This window comes from Vipera ursinii, assembly GCF_947247035.1.
Source record: "Vipera ursinii genome assembly, chromosome: 2".
NCBI classification, from domain to species: Eukaryota; Metazoa; Chordata; class Lepidosauria; order Squamata; family Viperidae; genus Vipera; species Vipera ursinii.
In genome coordinates, this window is record NC_139513.1 from 120,669,967 (window position 1) to 120,686,961 (window position 16,995).

The 16,995-nt window shown below is 39.3% G+C and overlaps 1 protein-coding gene across 2 annotated transcripts in view; it reads left to right on the plus strand.

The window, feature by feature from the left end:
- GGA3 (golgi associated, gamma adaptin ear containing, ARF binding protein 3) overlaps window positions 1–16,995 on the plus strand; it is a 39,617-nt gene that overhangs the window by 4,234 nt on the left and 18,388 nt on the right. For both annotated transcript variants that reach the window (XM_083354424.1, XM_083354423.1), the window contains exons 2-11: window positions 3,798–3,882; window positions 5,963–6,038; window positions 7,343–7,441; window positions 8,075–8,198; window positions 9,177–9,280; window positions 10,710–10,790; window positions 11,897–12,034; window positions 12,192–12,273; window positions 15,088–15,204; window positions 16,500–16,799. In XM_083354424.1, the coding sequence (XP_083210550.1) occupies window positions 3,798–3,882; window positions 5,963–6,038; window positions 7,343–7,441; window positions 8,075–8,198; window positions 9,177–9,280; window positions 10,710–10,790; window positions 11,897–12,034; window positions 12,192–12,273; window positions 15,088–15,204; window positions 16,500–16,799 (1,206 nt within the window). The remainder of the gene's footprint in view (window positions 1–3,797; window positions 3,883–5,962; window positions 6,039–7,342; window positions 7,442–8,074; window positions 8,199–9,176; window positions 9,281–10,709; window positions 10,791–11,896; window positions 12,035–12,191; window positions 12,274–15,087; window positions 15,205–16,499; window positions 16,800–16,995) is intronic.

The following is a 16,995-nucleotide window of genomic DNA, read 5'->3' on the forward strand; positions in this document are numbered from 1 at the left end:
CATTTTTTTCTGTGTCAGAAGCTACACTTCTGATAAACACAGAACATCTGATTAAAATTAATTGCTTATAAAATAATTTACCTCAGTTACAAAATTAATAACATCTTCTAACATCAAATATTCTGCCTCTTGCCCGCAAGCCACTGTGACCTATAAGACACATGCCCACATTTTCCTCCCCTCTTCCTGCCAAAGCAGCCAAGAAGAAGAAGAAATCAGGATGAGAATGGGGTGAACAGTTGCTGCATTGGAAGGCAAGAGAAAGATGGGAGGAGGGGAAACTAAACAGGATGGAGATGGGGAAGGAGAAAGGTGTAACATGTTAGGGAAGGAAATATGAAGAGAGAAACCATGCTTTAGTGTTATGAAAGAGTTATATTCACCAAACACAGTCTTTCTCCAGTCACTTTCAGAATTGTCCAGTGCTTTCAGCAGAACTGTTTCCTATGTACTGGAGCTTCTCTTGGTATAACTAAACATAGTTGTTTTGTCCTGACTTCCAGTTCAGAAAACATGGTAGATGTTATTGTTATACATTCAAAAAACTGTTGGTGTAACCACTAAAGCTGTGTGGAGGTACTGTACAGAAATACCATGGTATTTTTAAAACAAAAATGCTTTTGGATTCATTGCACCCATGTTCTAATATTGAAATATTAAAATAAATGAAATGCAAATGCAAATAAAGCAAATGAAGAGGTAAAAAAATTGTGATCCCTTTAAATTATTTTTCTGGGATAGACATGATATCTGCTTGGTTTTTTTGTGCATCCAGTTAATAATTTCATTCACAATTATTCTCTTAAAGCCTTATATATCCTCTTGTGGCTGTCTTTTTCTTATTATCATTTTAGTCTTCATGCTTGAAATTTAATCCCATTAATCTCCAAAGGACGTTTGCTGCCATCACCAAACTGTTTCATGGTGTTTAAATTATTTTGTCTTTTTCCTGTATTTCATGATATATATGAGGGAATATAAATAGGTGGATCAGCGGGGGGGGGGGGGAATATAGAACAACATAATAACTTTGTTAACATTTAAACAAAGACTTGAACTAAATGTAACTATTACTATTTAAATCACTTATAATGATTTATAATGAGATTCTCCTAATATCACTAAATAACTGAGCTGTCAAATCCTTGCTTTACCTGGATTAAATATATACTCATATACCTGTCACTTTGACAGATGGAGATTTTCTAGGAGTAGGATTTCAAGTTTTCCTCAGACACTGTCCTTCCATCCACAGCTCCCAAATTCCTCTCTGTTTTCACCTCCCTCTGGAATAAAATCCTGGACAAAAGCCCTGCCTTACCATGAATTGACTGAATTTCTCCTACCCAATGATCACATCCTGCAGACTTGATACAGTACGTCTCTGTTCTGCATTCATGGTCTTATTTTCAGTGCCAATTCTCTTTCAAAACCAGTTATTTAGAATTGGTTTCTTTTTTGTTGGGGGTTTTCTGCATTTGAACATGAAATGTCAATAATATTTTTAGTTTAGGACTGACTACTGCTCAGTCATCTTTTTGTAATTTAGGAAGGCACCATTTAATTACAAATATCAATTGCTTGCTCATAATATTAAATATTTCTTGTTTAGATTCTTAGTTACCCACAGTAGCATAGGGTTTGTGATGATAACATTATGGCTTTTCCCTTTTTTGCTACATAATGGACTTTTATGTCCTATGAGTACTCAAGGTTTATAAGGCAAGGTGATATTGTCTGATGGATAGCATTCAGGATAGGAAAAAAAAGGCAAATACTAGTAGTAGATAAGGTTTCTGCAGGTCAAGGCTAAACTTTTATGATACAAGGACCTTGGAGTGTTCCAAGAGATCCTCCTGACTGGAATCTGTTTAAAGACAACATGGAGATTTTCTGGATTTTAGCAAATCTCACCAGAGATTGATTACACTTGCTTGCCAAAGTCATTGGATATGTTTTGTCCCCTATGGGCCCTGAAGCTACATAGCTTCAGATGTTTTCCAAGCCTCTTGTCATAGAGATTTCTTGAGCATATGTGCCTGATTGGATGATGATAAAAAATACGTTAATTTCATTTAGCCAGGCTTCCATTTAAGCAGGCAGCTGATTACCTTAATCCAGAACTTTTTAATTTGTATATTTTTTAACAAAATGCCCCAGTTGATTGACTCAGTGCCAGTATGATATTAGCATAACATAACTAAAAAAAATGGTCATCCAGTCACCTTTAACTTTCTTTGTTTATTATTTTCAGGTAGAATATCCTGTCTGTATTGGTGTTGCTTCTCATCCCACTTTTTATTATGCTACACACTACGAGCCCCTAAGTTTTGAGGGTCAATGGTAACATATACAATTCTGAAGGTGTGTTGTATGCATTCTCTCAAAATTGATCCTACCGTGGCAATTCCATCAAAATCCTGGGCTGTAGACACCCACACTTTATTTGGTAAAAGTGCTTCTGGAGGTTTGATTGGGGTCATTGAAAATTCAGGATATGCTTAAGGCTAGTGCTTTGCTTTACAACAGATTGTCATTCATTTTTAAAAAATTAAAATTACTGAGGAAAAAATGAGGTGGGGCAGAGAGGCTGGTTGTCTCCAGGAAACATTTTAATAGGCATATTGATGCACCTCCAAATGCCAGACATGACAATAAAAATCCTCCTGGAAGCACCTGTTTTTTTTCTTCCTGTGTATGGATATAGCTCTCCTTTTTTTAAAAAAAATCTCAGACAACTTCCAACTAGCTTTCTGTATCTCAGAGAAAGATGTTTTTGAAAAATGATTTCTTGCTAATATTTTTTGTAGGGGTGTGTGTGTGTTTGTGTGTGTTGTGGCAAATACTGTTGAATATTGGTGTTCAAAGCATTGAAAGAGAAGCACTTCCAAATGCATGGAAGTAAACATGAAGCACTTCATTTTCAAATGTTTAAAGCAGTGGTATCATCTGCAGGCCTTGCATCACTGCTTTGGTTGCTGCTCTGGCAGCCTCCTTGTGCATGTTGATGCCCAGCCGGTTTGCTTTGGTGGGAAGAAAATGAAGCAATCAGTTGCACATTCACAGGTGTTTGGAAAATGGGGAACAGCTGCTAAATCAGCCACGGGAGCTGATTCAGGCAGCTGATTCACTATTTCCCTTTATTTGTTATATTTACGTCCTGCCTTTCCTCTAGAACACGGGTGTCAAACTTGCCGCATCACGTGACGTGTCACAACTTTTTTTTTGCATTGCTGGAGCTGGGGTGGGTGTGGCCACCATATGATGCAACTGGCCCACGGGCTGGCAGTTTGACACCTCTGCTCTGAAGTGGCTATGGTTAGCATCCTTTTCTAGTTTTTCTCTGTAACAGTCTTCTGTGATTGATAGTTTGGACCAGGGGTAGGCAACCTCGGCTCTTTTATGACTCATGGACTTCAACTCCCAGAATTCCTGAGCCAGCATGGCTCAGCTTGGAATCCTCTCCATTTTCCCTCAGCATAGCTGACTCAGGAATTCTGGGAGTTGAAGTCCATGAGTCATAAAAGCCGAGGTTGCCTACCCCTGGTTTGGACTAAAGTACAGGCTCAGGGTCACCCGGTAAGTTTTCATGATTGTCATGGATTTGGAGCTTATATCCCTGGCTCTTAATCATGACCGCTATATGAAGTGTTTTTGTTTTTCCCAAGGCCTTTCCGAAAGAGAAAGAGAGAGAAATATGCTTAGCATATTACCAACTATTTCACATCAGAAGGAAGTTTGAGATTTATTTTTTTTTAAAAAAACCCATTAACACCTTTGCTTTTCCTTTTTACTAGACAAAGCCACCAACCCCTTGAATAGACAGGAAGACTGGGAGTATATTATTGGCTTCTGTGATCAGATCAACAAAGAACTTGAAGGGTTTGTATCCAAAACTATCCATATTGCATCATGAGGTTTTATTGAAGAAGGGCAGTGCTTTTTTTGTAAAAGAAAAAGGTGCCAGAACTCACACATGTCATACAACCCGCCTTGCCTATCCTACAAGGTTCCATCCAAAAAAGGTGCCGGAACTCCGTTCTGAGCGTTCTATGAGGAAAAAAGCCCTGAAGAAGGGATTTTTTTTAGAAAGCTACAGGATTTGATCCTTAGTTTAATACAGTTCAAGTGATGGATCAAACCCCATCACATAAACTGTATTCAGTTTGATGTTACATGTAATACCTGATTTTGATGAAATATTAGTACAGGTAGTCAGCGACTTACAACCATTAGTTTAGCAAGCATTCAAAGTCACAACGGTACTGAAAAAGTGACTTATGACCAGTCCTTGTACTTAAAACTGTCACAGCACCACATGGTCACGTGATCAAAATTTGGACACTTGGCAACTGGCCTGCATTTATGACGGTTGCAGCGTCCTGTGATTACGGTATCATTTGTGACTTTCCCAGTGGGCTTCTGATGAGCAAAGTCAGTAGGGGGAGCTAGATTTGCTTAATGACGCTTGATTCAAAAAAGCCTGCAGTGATTTGCTTAACAGCCGTGGCAAAAGATGTGAAATGAGGCACAACTCCTTTAACAACCACTTTGCCTAGCAGTGGAAATTCCAGTCCCAGTTCTGGTTGTAAGTGGAGGACCCACCTGTACTTTGCACTCTCAAACATGAAAACTGTGCAGGAAATATGACAAAGCACTCCATGAACATAGCTAGGGGTCAGTTTAGAATCTAGGGATAACATTTTATTTCATTTCCAATTCTGATACCTTTTGCAATATGAGGGATGTTTGTTGCTGTTGTGATTCAGGGTCAGCCTGTGGGTTCGGCAGTTGGGTTGGACGACTCAGAGGAGGAGGAGGGGGGTGTTGAAGACCTTGCTGAGGGGGTTGAAGATCTTGCTGATGAGAGCCCTCAGCCAGGCCCCTCCCACTTGGTCACCACGGAGACCCAGCTGTGTGAGCCTGACAGCGTAGATGAAGATGACCCACAGCTGGCCCTGTTCAAGGACGCCCGACGCAGGCGGCAGTCAATCAGGAGTAAACAGAGGAAGGCAATGGGTCTCCTTAGAAGGAGGCAGAGAGAAGCCACGCCCTGAACTCTATATAAGGGGAATGTGTGGGAGGGCTGGTTTGCTGAAGGCAACTGCTTGGATAGTTCCTGTTTCTTAAAGCTCCTGTTTCTTGGTTTGTCTTGTTCCGTTTGTTTTTGTAACAATAAATTTGGCAGGCGTAATTCCAGCCTCTTGCCGTTTGTAAAGGGGTTGTCCCTGCTTTTGCTGCAGGGCCGGTAACAGGCTGGTACAGAACAGTTGCTCTTTTCAATCGTTCCATCCTCAAAATACTGCAGTGATTCTAAATGTTAGTAGGCATGTGGGATTTAAATGTTTCTAGGAGGAAAATACCTCAGGTGCTTTTTCACGAGGCTGAAGGAGCTTCTTGGATGAGAAGCAAAATGTCTTCAAAGAAAAACAAAGTCCAGTTGCCTCGTGAAAAAGCACCTTTGGGACAACCATGACCCGGATGACTGAGAATCTCCATAGACATTTAAGGGAAACGAGGATAATGAATTGTAGCATTTGGAGTTATTGGAAAATGGTATCTTTCCGTGATGAGAAAATGAAGGGCATTAAAACTGCTTTCTCCAATCCTTAACATAACAGCATAACAAAACTGACAAAAGTGAAAGGGGTTTGAATACTTCCTGAATGCACTTTATAACAATGGTATTTGAAAATGAGATTGCTGCATATTGCAGGGGCAGCTATGAAAATGAAACATTTTCTATTGTTCGTATTTCCCAAAACTTAGTGTGAATAAACAGAAGTATCTGAAATAATCACAGATTGTTTCTCCTATTTAGTCTTAGTCTCCTCTCCTGTCTTAAATTTGATATAATAGGTTTTTTTTTCAGGGACAAAGAACAATGGTCTCCTATCTTTTTGTGTAGGTGGTCAGGTACGTTTGGGGAATGCTATTTAAATAAGTAACCTATTTATTTCAGTCCACAGATTGCTGTTAGATTGCTGGCTCATAAAATCCAGTCACCACAGGAATGGGAGGCAGTCCAGGCCTTGACAGTAGGTCTTCCTTATCTCTCTTTTGAAATTCTGGATTTCCACACAGATTAATATCTTTATGAAGTAGAATTATCAATGGTGCTACAAAGAGTTATATAGATTAAGGAAAATTGTCTCGTGTGATCATTAGCCTCTTCTGTGGCAAACTGGATTATTTTTCTTATTTTATTTCCCTCTAGCTCTTTAACTATGGAACAGAGACCTGAATATTGGCTTCACCTATGAGAAAATGGATAGACTGTGTTTGCCTTAACAGCTGGCTTACAAAATGTTTTTACTCTTTATGATTTTGAAGCAAAATATAAGAATATAATAATTGTGGTTATGTCTAAAGTAACTGGCGTAGTTGGCATTAGCTAGGAAAGGACATTAATGCCTCAACAAATTTCTGTTAAGTCTTGTGGGCTGATAAGAATGCAGTCCTCTTTCTTAAGTGCATAACTTGGAAGGTCAGAAGCCAGTTCTTCCAGATATAAAATGCATGTTTTCCTGAGGTATAATGCACTAAATTGGTTTAATAATGTCTAACTGGTATCTTCATTTCATTTTGCTGAATTATGTGACTTCTGGGCTTACCATAACTGCTTAGCTAGGCCAGTGAAGATAGATCATTGTGCCATAGTAATATCAAAAGGTCGTCTTCTGACCCAGTAAATTAACTCTGAATAGGTTAACTTATCTCCAATGAAAGGATACTTTGTATTCTTTAGAATTAGATTATCTCCATCTAGATTTTTTTTTACATTACTCGATCCATGTTGTTATTAACTCTTTTAGTGTCCACAATGGAGACAAAATCATAAGAGGATTCCCTGTAAAAAGGGGGTTTCTCTGGGAACTTCATCTTTGATTCTTGTAGATCCATACACAGTTCTTATGACCATACTGAGTCAGAGGGAAGTGGAAAAGGAAAAGAGAAAGATGGGCATGGATACGGTCTAATTTCAAAATGTCAGTTCACATTGCCTTCCCTGCAAGCTGCTGCTTGAAGGAAAGAAGTCAGTGTGAGACAGAAGTGGGAAAAGCTATTGATTTATTTAAAGCTATTAGCAAGGGGAATATATTTCAATGTACACTGTTTTTGGTCTTCTCCACAATGACACCCCTAACAGATTATTTCTGAAGGAATGGGGCTCTCAAAGGGAAACATTATCCACTTTTGTCTTACGTGAAACCCTGATGGTATAAATACTATTTGGTGATTTCACAGGCAACCTCTGACTTATTTGAGGCAAGTTGGAGGACTTCTTTCGGATAGACCTAATTTTTGATACTTATCTCAGGTCTGTTTGCTTGACTTGTAGGTGCTGGAAGCTTGTATGAAGAACTGTGGGCACAGATTTCACAATGAAGTAGGGAAGTTTCGTTTTTTAAATGAGCTAATAAAAGTTGTATCTCCCAAGGTTAGTATTAGTTCTGTTTTCTTCGTTTGTATCTGTATGTGGATTGTTCATACCCCAAAACATAGTTTTTTCAGGCACATCCTTCAAAGATAAATCAGGCTGTGAATAATTGAATTGCAGCTACGCTTAAAAAGTGTTTCACCCTATTTGCACAGTTTTTAGTAAATAATGCACAACTTGCTAGGCCGAGGAATAATGCAGAGATAGGAATCATTCAAGGAGGATATGTGCAATTCATATAATTAAAGAATTTTACATTGCAGTTCTATGTGTTTTAACCTGGGATTGAGTTCTATTGAATTTAGTGATGCTTATTTCTGAATGGACATGCCCAGGATTGCCTTGATGAGGTTCAGATACTGATGACACATTGAATCTTTTGATGGTACATTAAAATGTGTGCACAGAGACACACACTGTTATCACTTCATAGTAGAAATTTGGAAATTTGTTTTGGCCAAATAGTTGTCAAAACAAATATATGGTTTCTTGTTGTACAGGTCAGTTTCTTAATCTATTGCATCTGAAACCAGCAAAAATTCATTTGACTTTAGAGATATCTTATAGTTCAGAAATTATTTTATTTGAGGGCAGAAAAACTGAAACATTTTACCTTCTTGGGCATTCTTGCAGTACCTGGGAGAGAGAGTGTCAGAAAAGGTCAAAACCAAAATAATTGAGCTGTTGTACAGCTGGACAGTTGCTTTGCCAGATGAGTCCAAAATCAAAGATGCCTACCACATGTTGAAAAGACAAGGTAGAGAACTGTTTCCTGTACTGCCTTTTTTTCTCCTTTGTAGCTTGATAGAATTTTGTAATAATGTAATGGAGTATACAATTATACATTATAAAGTTTAGGAATTTTATTCATATGTTATAGAATAGTACATAAAATCTTCCCTCCACAAAATGCTATGGAGTTCTCAATGCCATCATGAGGGAGTTCTGGATACTGTTCACACCCAATCCACACACTGAGTACTAATTACATATTTGCCATTTAGATGTAAAGCTACTTTGGAGTTTTAAATCAGATGATATACAAAATAACCAGGTTAAATGAAGTGTGCTTAATCTAATTCAGCCTCCTCCAGATTACTACTCTTCAGATACGTAGATTTACAGCTCTTACGATCCCCCTAGTAACATTACCTTCAGCATTATGGACAAAAGTTCTAGATCAGACATGTCAAACACAAGGCCCGGGGGCCAGATCCGGCCCGCGAAGGGGTTTCATGTGGCCCGTGAAGCCATCCTGGAAACAGTGAGGGAACAGCCCCCACTGCCTTGGCCCTGGCCCAGAGACCCTCCTCCTGCCAGAGACTCTCAGATCTGTCCCACTCCTGCCCAGGCCCCCATAGGCACCCTTGATGCGAACAATGTAGAGCTGGCCACGCCCATCCAGTAGGCCATATGCACTCTAGCCACGCCCACCCAGAAGGCCACGCCCACCCTGGCCATACCCACCCGGCCCCCTGAGGGCAACCGCAATGCTGATGCGGCCCTCAATGAAATTGAGTTTGACACCCCTGTTCTAGATGTACCAATCAGAAGCCATGAGGTTAAAGAAGGTTGACCTCTATCAGATTCAAATGCAGTAAGTAATCCCTCTGAAAGTGATCTGGCAACTGTGGTTCAAAAGCAGGAGGTTAGCAGGAGCTGGAAAGAGAGAAGCAGACTCAAGCCTTTCAGATACTTGGGTATGACATTCCTGTTGTTTTCTGTTTGCTTTCAGGCATTGTCTTGTCTGATCCCGTTATTCCTGTGGAGAAAACCCTTATTCCCTCTCCACCACCTCGTCCCAAGAACCCCGTGTTTGATGATGAAGAGAAATCCAAGGTAAAGTTGACGCCTCAGCTATAACAATGTGCAACAGGCAAGTTCCACTGAGCTGATTTTCATAGGATTGAATGGTGTTTCTCAACACTTGGCCGTTTAATGGCTGGCTGGGGAATTCTAGGCGTTGGAAGTCCACACACCTTCAAGTAGCCAAGGGTGAGAAACACTGGGATAGAGAATGTAAAACTGGGATTTAGTAACTTTCCTGCTCCCTCTCCATCTGCAGTTTTAGAAATGTTCCAAGAGTGAATGTTTCTTATTCCCCATGAATGTTGTAGCACAACAACTCTGATTTTTGGAAGCAATTGCAGATACTCTTGGGTACATTACAAAATGTCGTGCTTCTTGATCTTACTTGTTCTCAGCATAGGGACATTAAGGGTTGCATTTTTAAGTGCAAAGAAAAACCACTCAGGTGAAGTGTTCACAAATTCTGACCTGTTACGTGATATGAATGTTACTTTTGTTCTGAACCAGGTAGTACTGTTTTCACTATTTGTGGATAATTTCCCTATTTCTTTGTGGGTGAAGAAAAAGTTTCACTTTGGTCATCCTCTGAATTTAGGGCTGAATTGAATGGCTTAGGTTGTCTGGCATCATAGTAATTCACACCTTACAGTTAATGTATTATGAATATGATTTGTTTTTCTTTTGAGGAAGGAAAAAGTGGAAGTGGCTGAGACAAGTCATTAAAAGATCATCCACTCATCTTACTGTAGTCCATTTAATACATTAACAATAGCACTTGGACTTGTATACCGCTTCACAGTGCTTTACAACCCTCTCTAAGGGGTTTACAGAGTCAGCATATTGCCCACCAACAAACTGGGTCCTCATTTTACTGACCTCATTTTACCAAAGGATGGCAGGCGAGGTCAACCTTGAGCCAGTCAGAATAGAACTCCTGACCACTGAGTTAGCCTGCAGTTCTGGATTCTAACCACTGCACCACCACAGCTCTTGTTTTTTAGATTGTTTTTCATTAATGATATTTTCAAAGTTGACTACAATCAGACAGCCCAATAAAATGTGTGGAATTCAAAGCTTAGAATCCTTGAAAGCTACAAGCATCTTCCTCCTGTTGTTATAGTTTCAGGCCTCTAGACCTAACATACTCCAGAAATTACGGCAACCCAGAAGAGACTTTGCCAGCTGCAGGGCTGACTCTGAAGACTTGGTTGTTCTTTTTGTTAATAAGGCTTAGATACACTCCAACAAGATCAGTGGGTTTTGCTGTTGTGTTTATAAGTTGCATCTCACCCCAAACGGCATCTCAGAGGGTTGAGATCAGAATGCCAAAAGTTAGAATTTGATGCTTCAAATGTGCATCAGGAATAAGATTTTTAGGGTTCCTTCAATGAATTTTTGCAACAGCAGGGGAAAAAAAATGAGTCAGTGATTTTATTTATTTATTTTTTCCTTTTTGCAGCTTTTAGCTAAACTGTTGAAAAGCAAAAACCCAGATGATTTACAAGAAGCAAACAAGCTTATTAAATCTATGGTGAAAGAGGTGAGACTGAGCACTTAATAATGATTGCTTGGAATTTGTTTTATAAATTCAAATATTTTAGAATCTTTTTAACCCAGGCCATTAGTTATCAGAAAAGTAACTGAGCTGACCCTCTAGTAATAAGATTTTAGTTTTCCTTAGGACCAAATTCTTATCTCCGAGTGAAATTATATCAGGAGGTTGTGTAACAAATAGGACAAGATAGTCAAGGATTTGTAGCCCCACTCAGCCTCCCAACTCTTAAATGAGACAGTTAATAGTTCTATTATCTTCAGTTCACTGGCTCATTTGTTTACTAATGTCTGCATCATATGACAAGAGAGCCAGTTTGGTGTAGTGATTATGGTGTAGGCTTGGAGATGCGAGTTCTAGTTCTGCACAAAACCAGCTGGCTGACCACAAGCCAGTCACTCTCAGCTTCAGGAAGGAATCAAACTACTTCTGAAAATCTTGCTAAAGAAACTGATATCTAATCTAGGCAATCACTAGGAGTTATCAGGGGCAATCCCTCCCCCCCCCACCATGTGACAAGATAGCTGTGTTTCCATCAGTTGAATCAATGATTTATGTCATTATTCCATAACTTGATACCCTGCAGATATGTTGGACTACAACACTCATTACCAGCTAGCATGGAATTTTCCTTGCCAAAATATCCCCCCGCTTCCTTTTTGCTATGGCACACTCTCTTTATTAATTCCATGTAGTTTCTTGCTTTTATCCTTAGTTTTTCTTCCCCTGCATATTCTGTAGTATAGTATTTATCCTTTCCTTCTCAAATTCCTTAGCTCTGTGACAAAATTCTTACCTTAAATAACTAAAAATGATCTAGACCGATCAGTCAAAACTAAGGTTTTCTGATATTTTTATATACTGGTATGAACAGAGTGATTCTTATTGTTGTGTTAAGCTTTGTTTGTCCACATAAAATATTCCTAAAAGCTTTTTTTTAGAACCATGTCAGATAGCGGGACTTTGTAGGCAGAATTCTAGAAACAGCAATGGGAATATGTGGCCTCTTGAGCTCTTCAATCAGCCTGCCTGCAATTATAAGGTGAAATGAAAAGAATAAGCTTAATTTTAGCTCTTTTGTTTCAAAATTGAAGGATGAGGCACGGATACAGAAAGTAACAAAGCGCGTGCATACTTTGGAGGAGGTGAACAACAATGTGAAATTGTTGAATGAGATGTTGGTCCACTACAGCAAAGAAGACTCTTCCGAGGCAGATAAAGAGCTCATGAAGGTTGGTGTGAATCTTTTACTTACACAATAGTTAGTTCCTGTCATGTAAGAGAGCTGCCAGGGTCACTCAGATGACCACACTTTAATCACTCCCTGGATAGATGTGAATATCTTTTTTTTTGCTTAATTACCTTTTCTCTTGTCCTTTCTGCACACAGGAGCTCTATGACAGATGTGAAACCAAAAGGCGGACATTATTCAAGCTTGCCAGTGAAACAGAAGATAATGACAGCAGTTTGGGTAACTGGGACTGTTTCTTTGCAGGGAAAGATTGTGTTTTCCCCCATTACTGACAAAAAGAAGCTCCATGGTCATTGGAAAACTCCTCCTTCATTTTAAACACCTCTGGAACTTTACAAGAGATTAACATTTTGGAAGGGTCCTTACATTAAAAAACAGGAAACCTGTAGCTGCACTGCCTTTGCACTTCCACACTCCCTTTAATCTAGTGAAATTGCAATGGGTAGAAGGAATGATCTTAATAATCTTCAGGAAGAGCCACAACTGAAACAGGTGGTTTTTTTTTAAAAAAAAACCTGAATTGGGGGAGAAATGTAATTTAAGGAAGCTAGGCTGCATTAACAGAGGGATAGAATCAAGATCACGTGAAGTACTAATACCACTTTACAATGCCTTGGTAAGGCCACACCTGGAATACTGCATCCAGTTTTGGTCACCATGATGTAAAAAAGATGTCGAGACTCTAGAAAAAGTACAGAGAAGAGCAACAAAGATGATTGGGGGGCTGGAGGCTAAAACATATAGGGAACGGTTGCTGGAATTGGGTATGTCTAGTTTAATGAAGAGAAGGGTGAGGGGTGACATGATAGCAGTGTTCCAATATCTCAGGGGCTGCCACAAAGAAGAGGGAGTCAAGCTATTCTCCAAAGCACCTGAAAGCAGGACAAGAAGCAACGGATGGAAACTAGTCAAGGAGAGAAGCAACCTAGAACTAAGGAGAAACTTCCTGACAGTTAGAACAACTAACCAGTGGAACAACCTGCCTCCAGAAGTGGTGAATGCTTGTCTGAAATGTTATAGGGTTTCCTGCCTTAGCAGGGGGTTGGACTAGATGACCTCCAAGGTCCCTTCCAACTTATTATTATTATTATTATTATTATTATTATTATTATTATTATTATTATTATTATTATTATTATTATTATTATTATTATCTCAGAAGGACCCTCCCTAGTTCTCAAAAAGGACCAAGTGGGGAGGAGCATTCAGACTTGCAAGATCTGTTATTGTAACTTTATAAAAACCAGAAGGTTAGCCTTCGTAACTTTGGTTTCCTTAACTGGTCAGTATTGAAGGGATGACAGAATTATAGAATGAAAACTGTGAAAGGGTGGATACTCTTCTGTTACTAAGTTATGCAGGTTCATTTATGAAAACATTAGCCAGGACTACGAATTGAGTGAACAAAGCTTACAATTGATAAGGAAAAATACCTTCACTTGTTATTCGCTGGTCACTGGACTCAGGCATTTTATAGTCCATTTTAACCCATTTAGATTGCCTTCTATCAACCTCATTTTCCACTTGGTGAGGTGGAAACAAAAAGAGGGAGCGATATATGCTGGAAGCATTGAACAAAATGATAGTATGCCAAATGATGAGGACAAAAAAAAAATCACTGATATAAATTTCATTTTGTGGTTAAGAAAATTTATTTCAGCATCAGCTAACTATATAAAATGTACACCTATATCAGGGGTCGGCAACCTCGGCTCTTTTATGACTCGTGGACTTCAACTCCCAGAATTCCTGAGCCAGCATAGCTGGCTCAGGAATTCTGGGAGTTGAAGTCCGCGAGTCATAAAAGAGCCGAGGTTGCCGACCCCTGACCTATATAAAAAAGCAAATGGTATGTGCGTATGTGTATACATGACTTCCCCATTTTTTTTTTTTAAAAATAATAGTTTAAATGTGCTTAAATTATGAGTTTGCATATTGCTTGATTAAAATGGTAGGTTTTTTTTATAGACTGTAGATGAATATTAGAAGATGGAACTAATGCTACAGGCACGAGTTATATTCAATCATACTTAGTTTCAGAAAGCTGCTGCCTTAAGTGCCTAAACCACAAGAATTAAACAGAAAAATAATATTTAAATGAAACCCAGTTGGCAGTGTTGTTTTTAATATACTGGTTCTTCATAACACATTTCTGAATATTCAAAGCCTAAACTATGAAGCTAGGCAGCAGGGGCATACTGTTAGAATGGCATGAATCAGATGGGCTGATTATTTATTTGTTTATGGATACATGAACCACTTCGGGCAAATAAAGAAACAACAGTCGTCGTAGTAGTGTAATATAATAATATACATACATGCAGTATTATGCATGTGGAGCAGTGGGCTAATGCCTCCTTAAGTGACACCAGCTGCCTGCAATTAGTGCAGGTTCGCATCCCACCAGGCTCAAGGTTGACTCAGCCTTCCATCCTTCCGAGGTAGGTAAAATGAGGACCCAGATTGTTGGGGGCAATTAAGCTGACTTTGTAAAAATGCCGCTTGGGGGAGGGGGCGAAAGCCCTAATAATAAGCAGGCATATACATAGAATGAAGGCTATTGCTAAGCACATTTGATTTGTGCTTAGATTGTAAGCCGCCTCGAGTCTTCGGAGAAGGGCGGGATATAAATGGGATTAAAATAAAATAATTAATAAATAAATTAAATTATGGGAAGAATTATGGCACCAGGAACTCTTTATGAGTGGTGGTGGTGCAGTGGTTAGAATGCAGTACTGCAGGCTACTTCTGCTGACTGCCTGCAGTTTGGCAGTTCGATTCTCACCAGTTCAAGGTTGACTCATCTTTCCAAGGTCGGTAAAATGATGACCCAGATTGTTGGGGGTCAATATGCTGTAAACCTGTACACCTCTTAGGGCTGTAGAGCACTGTGAAGCGGTATATAAGTCTAAATGCTTTTGCTGTTGCTCTGACACTTATCCCAAAGACAGGTTGAGAAATGTTTCTAGACAGAGGAAGCATTCTTGAAAACTCAGTAGGCTATATCTACGCTCTACATTTTTCCCTTAACAGGAGATATTCTTCAGGCTAGTGACAACTTATCACGAGTAATAAATTCCTACAAAAAAATTATTGAAGGTCAAGTCATCAATGGTGAAGTAGATCTTTCAGCGCTGCCTACCACAGAAGGTGAATTGTATTTCTCAGAAGATACTTAGCTTGTTTCTTTAATGATTCTGCTTCTTTCATGTAATTTTAAAATAGTATGGTATTTGGAAGGAGGTATTTTTAATATCCTTAGTATAAGTACACATCAGAATCAGTAATACTGAAATACTGGCAAAAGAACATTCCAGGCTCCTAAAACATTATTACTTCCCATGTAATGGCTGGTCTTAAATATGAGAAGGTCAAAGGGACATTCCAGCCTAAACACCCTGAACTACAAGTTTAGGAAGTAAATTACTTCTATCAGTAATGACCTCAATTACAGTAATAGAATATTCCCATAATAGGTTACTATTAAGGCTAATTGATAAATAATCATTATAATTATTGTAGATAATTTAACCTTCAGGGTTGTCAGCTTGCGTTTCCTGTTTTTTTCCCCCCTCTGCTAAGCTTACTGCTTACCGACAGTCTCTCTACAACTTTCTGCAGATTTAGAATAAATTCTCTGTTGTATTGATAAAGTTGTGAGATAGGCAGATTGCAAGCTTTGGAATTTCATTTGTTTTTAATTGGAACCCAAACGTCCCCGCAAAATAGTAATGGGTAAGGGGAACAAGATACCAAACTATGTAATCTCTGAGCTAGGATTATGCTGTTGTACATTAAAATGTATGTGGAAATTATTACCATTGGATTTTGATCTGTTTTCCTCTTGCCGTTATTTTAACCTATGGAAGCTTCAACCATAATAATCCATTAACCTTCAAGGTGCCCTAAGACTTTTTGTTATATTTGTCATTAGGGCTTTTTTTCTCATTGAACGTTCAGAACGGAGTTCCGGCACCTTTTTTGGATAGAACCTTATAGGGTAGGCAAGGCGGGTTGTATAACATGTGTGAGTTCCGGCACCTTTTTCTTTTACAAAAAAAGCACTGTTTGTTATATTTTGCTGGCTGTTCCGAACTTGAATATCCCTAGCCATATTGATAATCATAGGGTACATTTCTCAGTAACGCTGAATGACAGAGAATAGATGTGAGGGAGCAGAGAAAGAGCTCATTCCGACCAAAACATGGCAGAAGGTAATGCAACCTAATGGCAAGGAAGTTTGAGTTTCTTTTTGGAATTAGGGAACAAGGAAGCTCTTGTCTGTTGAAGAAATGGACAAGGCTGGAAATCTGCCTTGCGAGTTGACTCTTGATTTCTTTGACAACATCCACATATTAAAGCAATACCCTTGTTGCTTAAAAATAACTATCCAGTGTTGCGTTGCATCCTTTGGCATCTTTTTCAATTCTCTCTTTTCCCTGTAGGAAGCAATTCTGCCAATAACGTTAATACCCTCATTGACTTGGAGGGATTGGAGGTTTCGAATGTGCCGTCACAAGCACCACCACCGCCGCCGCCACCACAACTCCTTCCTTCAGCCTTGAACACAACACCAACCCTAACTCCAGCTCCGGCCTTATCAGAAATCCCCATCCTCCCACCCCCGCCTCAGGCAATTGGTCACTCCCGGACTCATTCAATTGGCCATGCTGAATCCACCCCTATTCAGTCAAGTGGTGCAGCCAATTCCCTCTCTTTGCTTGATGAGGAACTCCTGTGTCTAGGTAAGTTGGATGTGGTTTAATGGTGTTTAATGTGGAACAGAGCGCTAGGGAGCTGCTGCTATGGATACTTTTTCCACAGTCTAGAAAATGGAAGGACTTTGTTATAATCCATTACCTATTTTCTGGAGTAGATTATCTCTGAAAGCTAAGGAAGTCAGCACAAGCAACACAGTAATCTGTTTTGAATACTGTCACC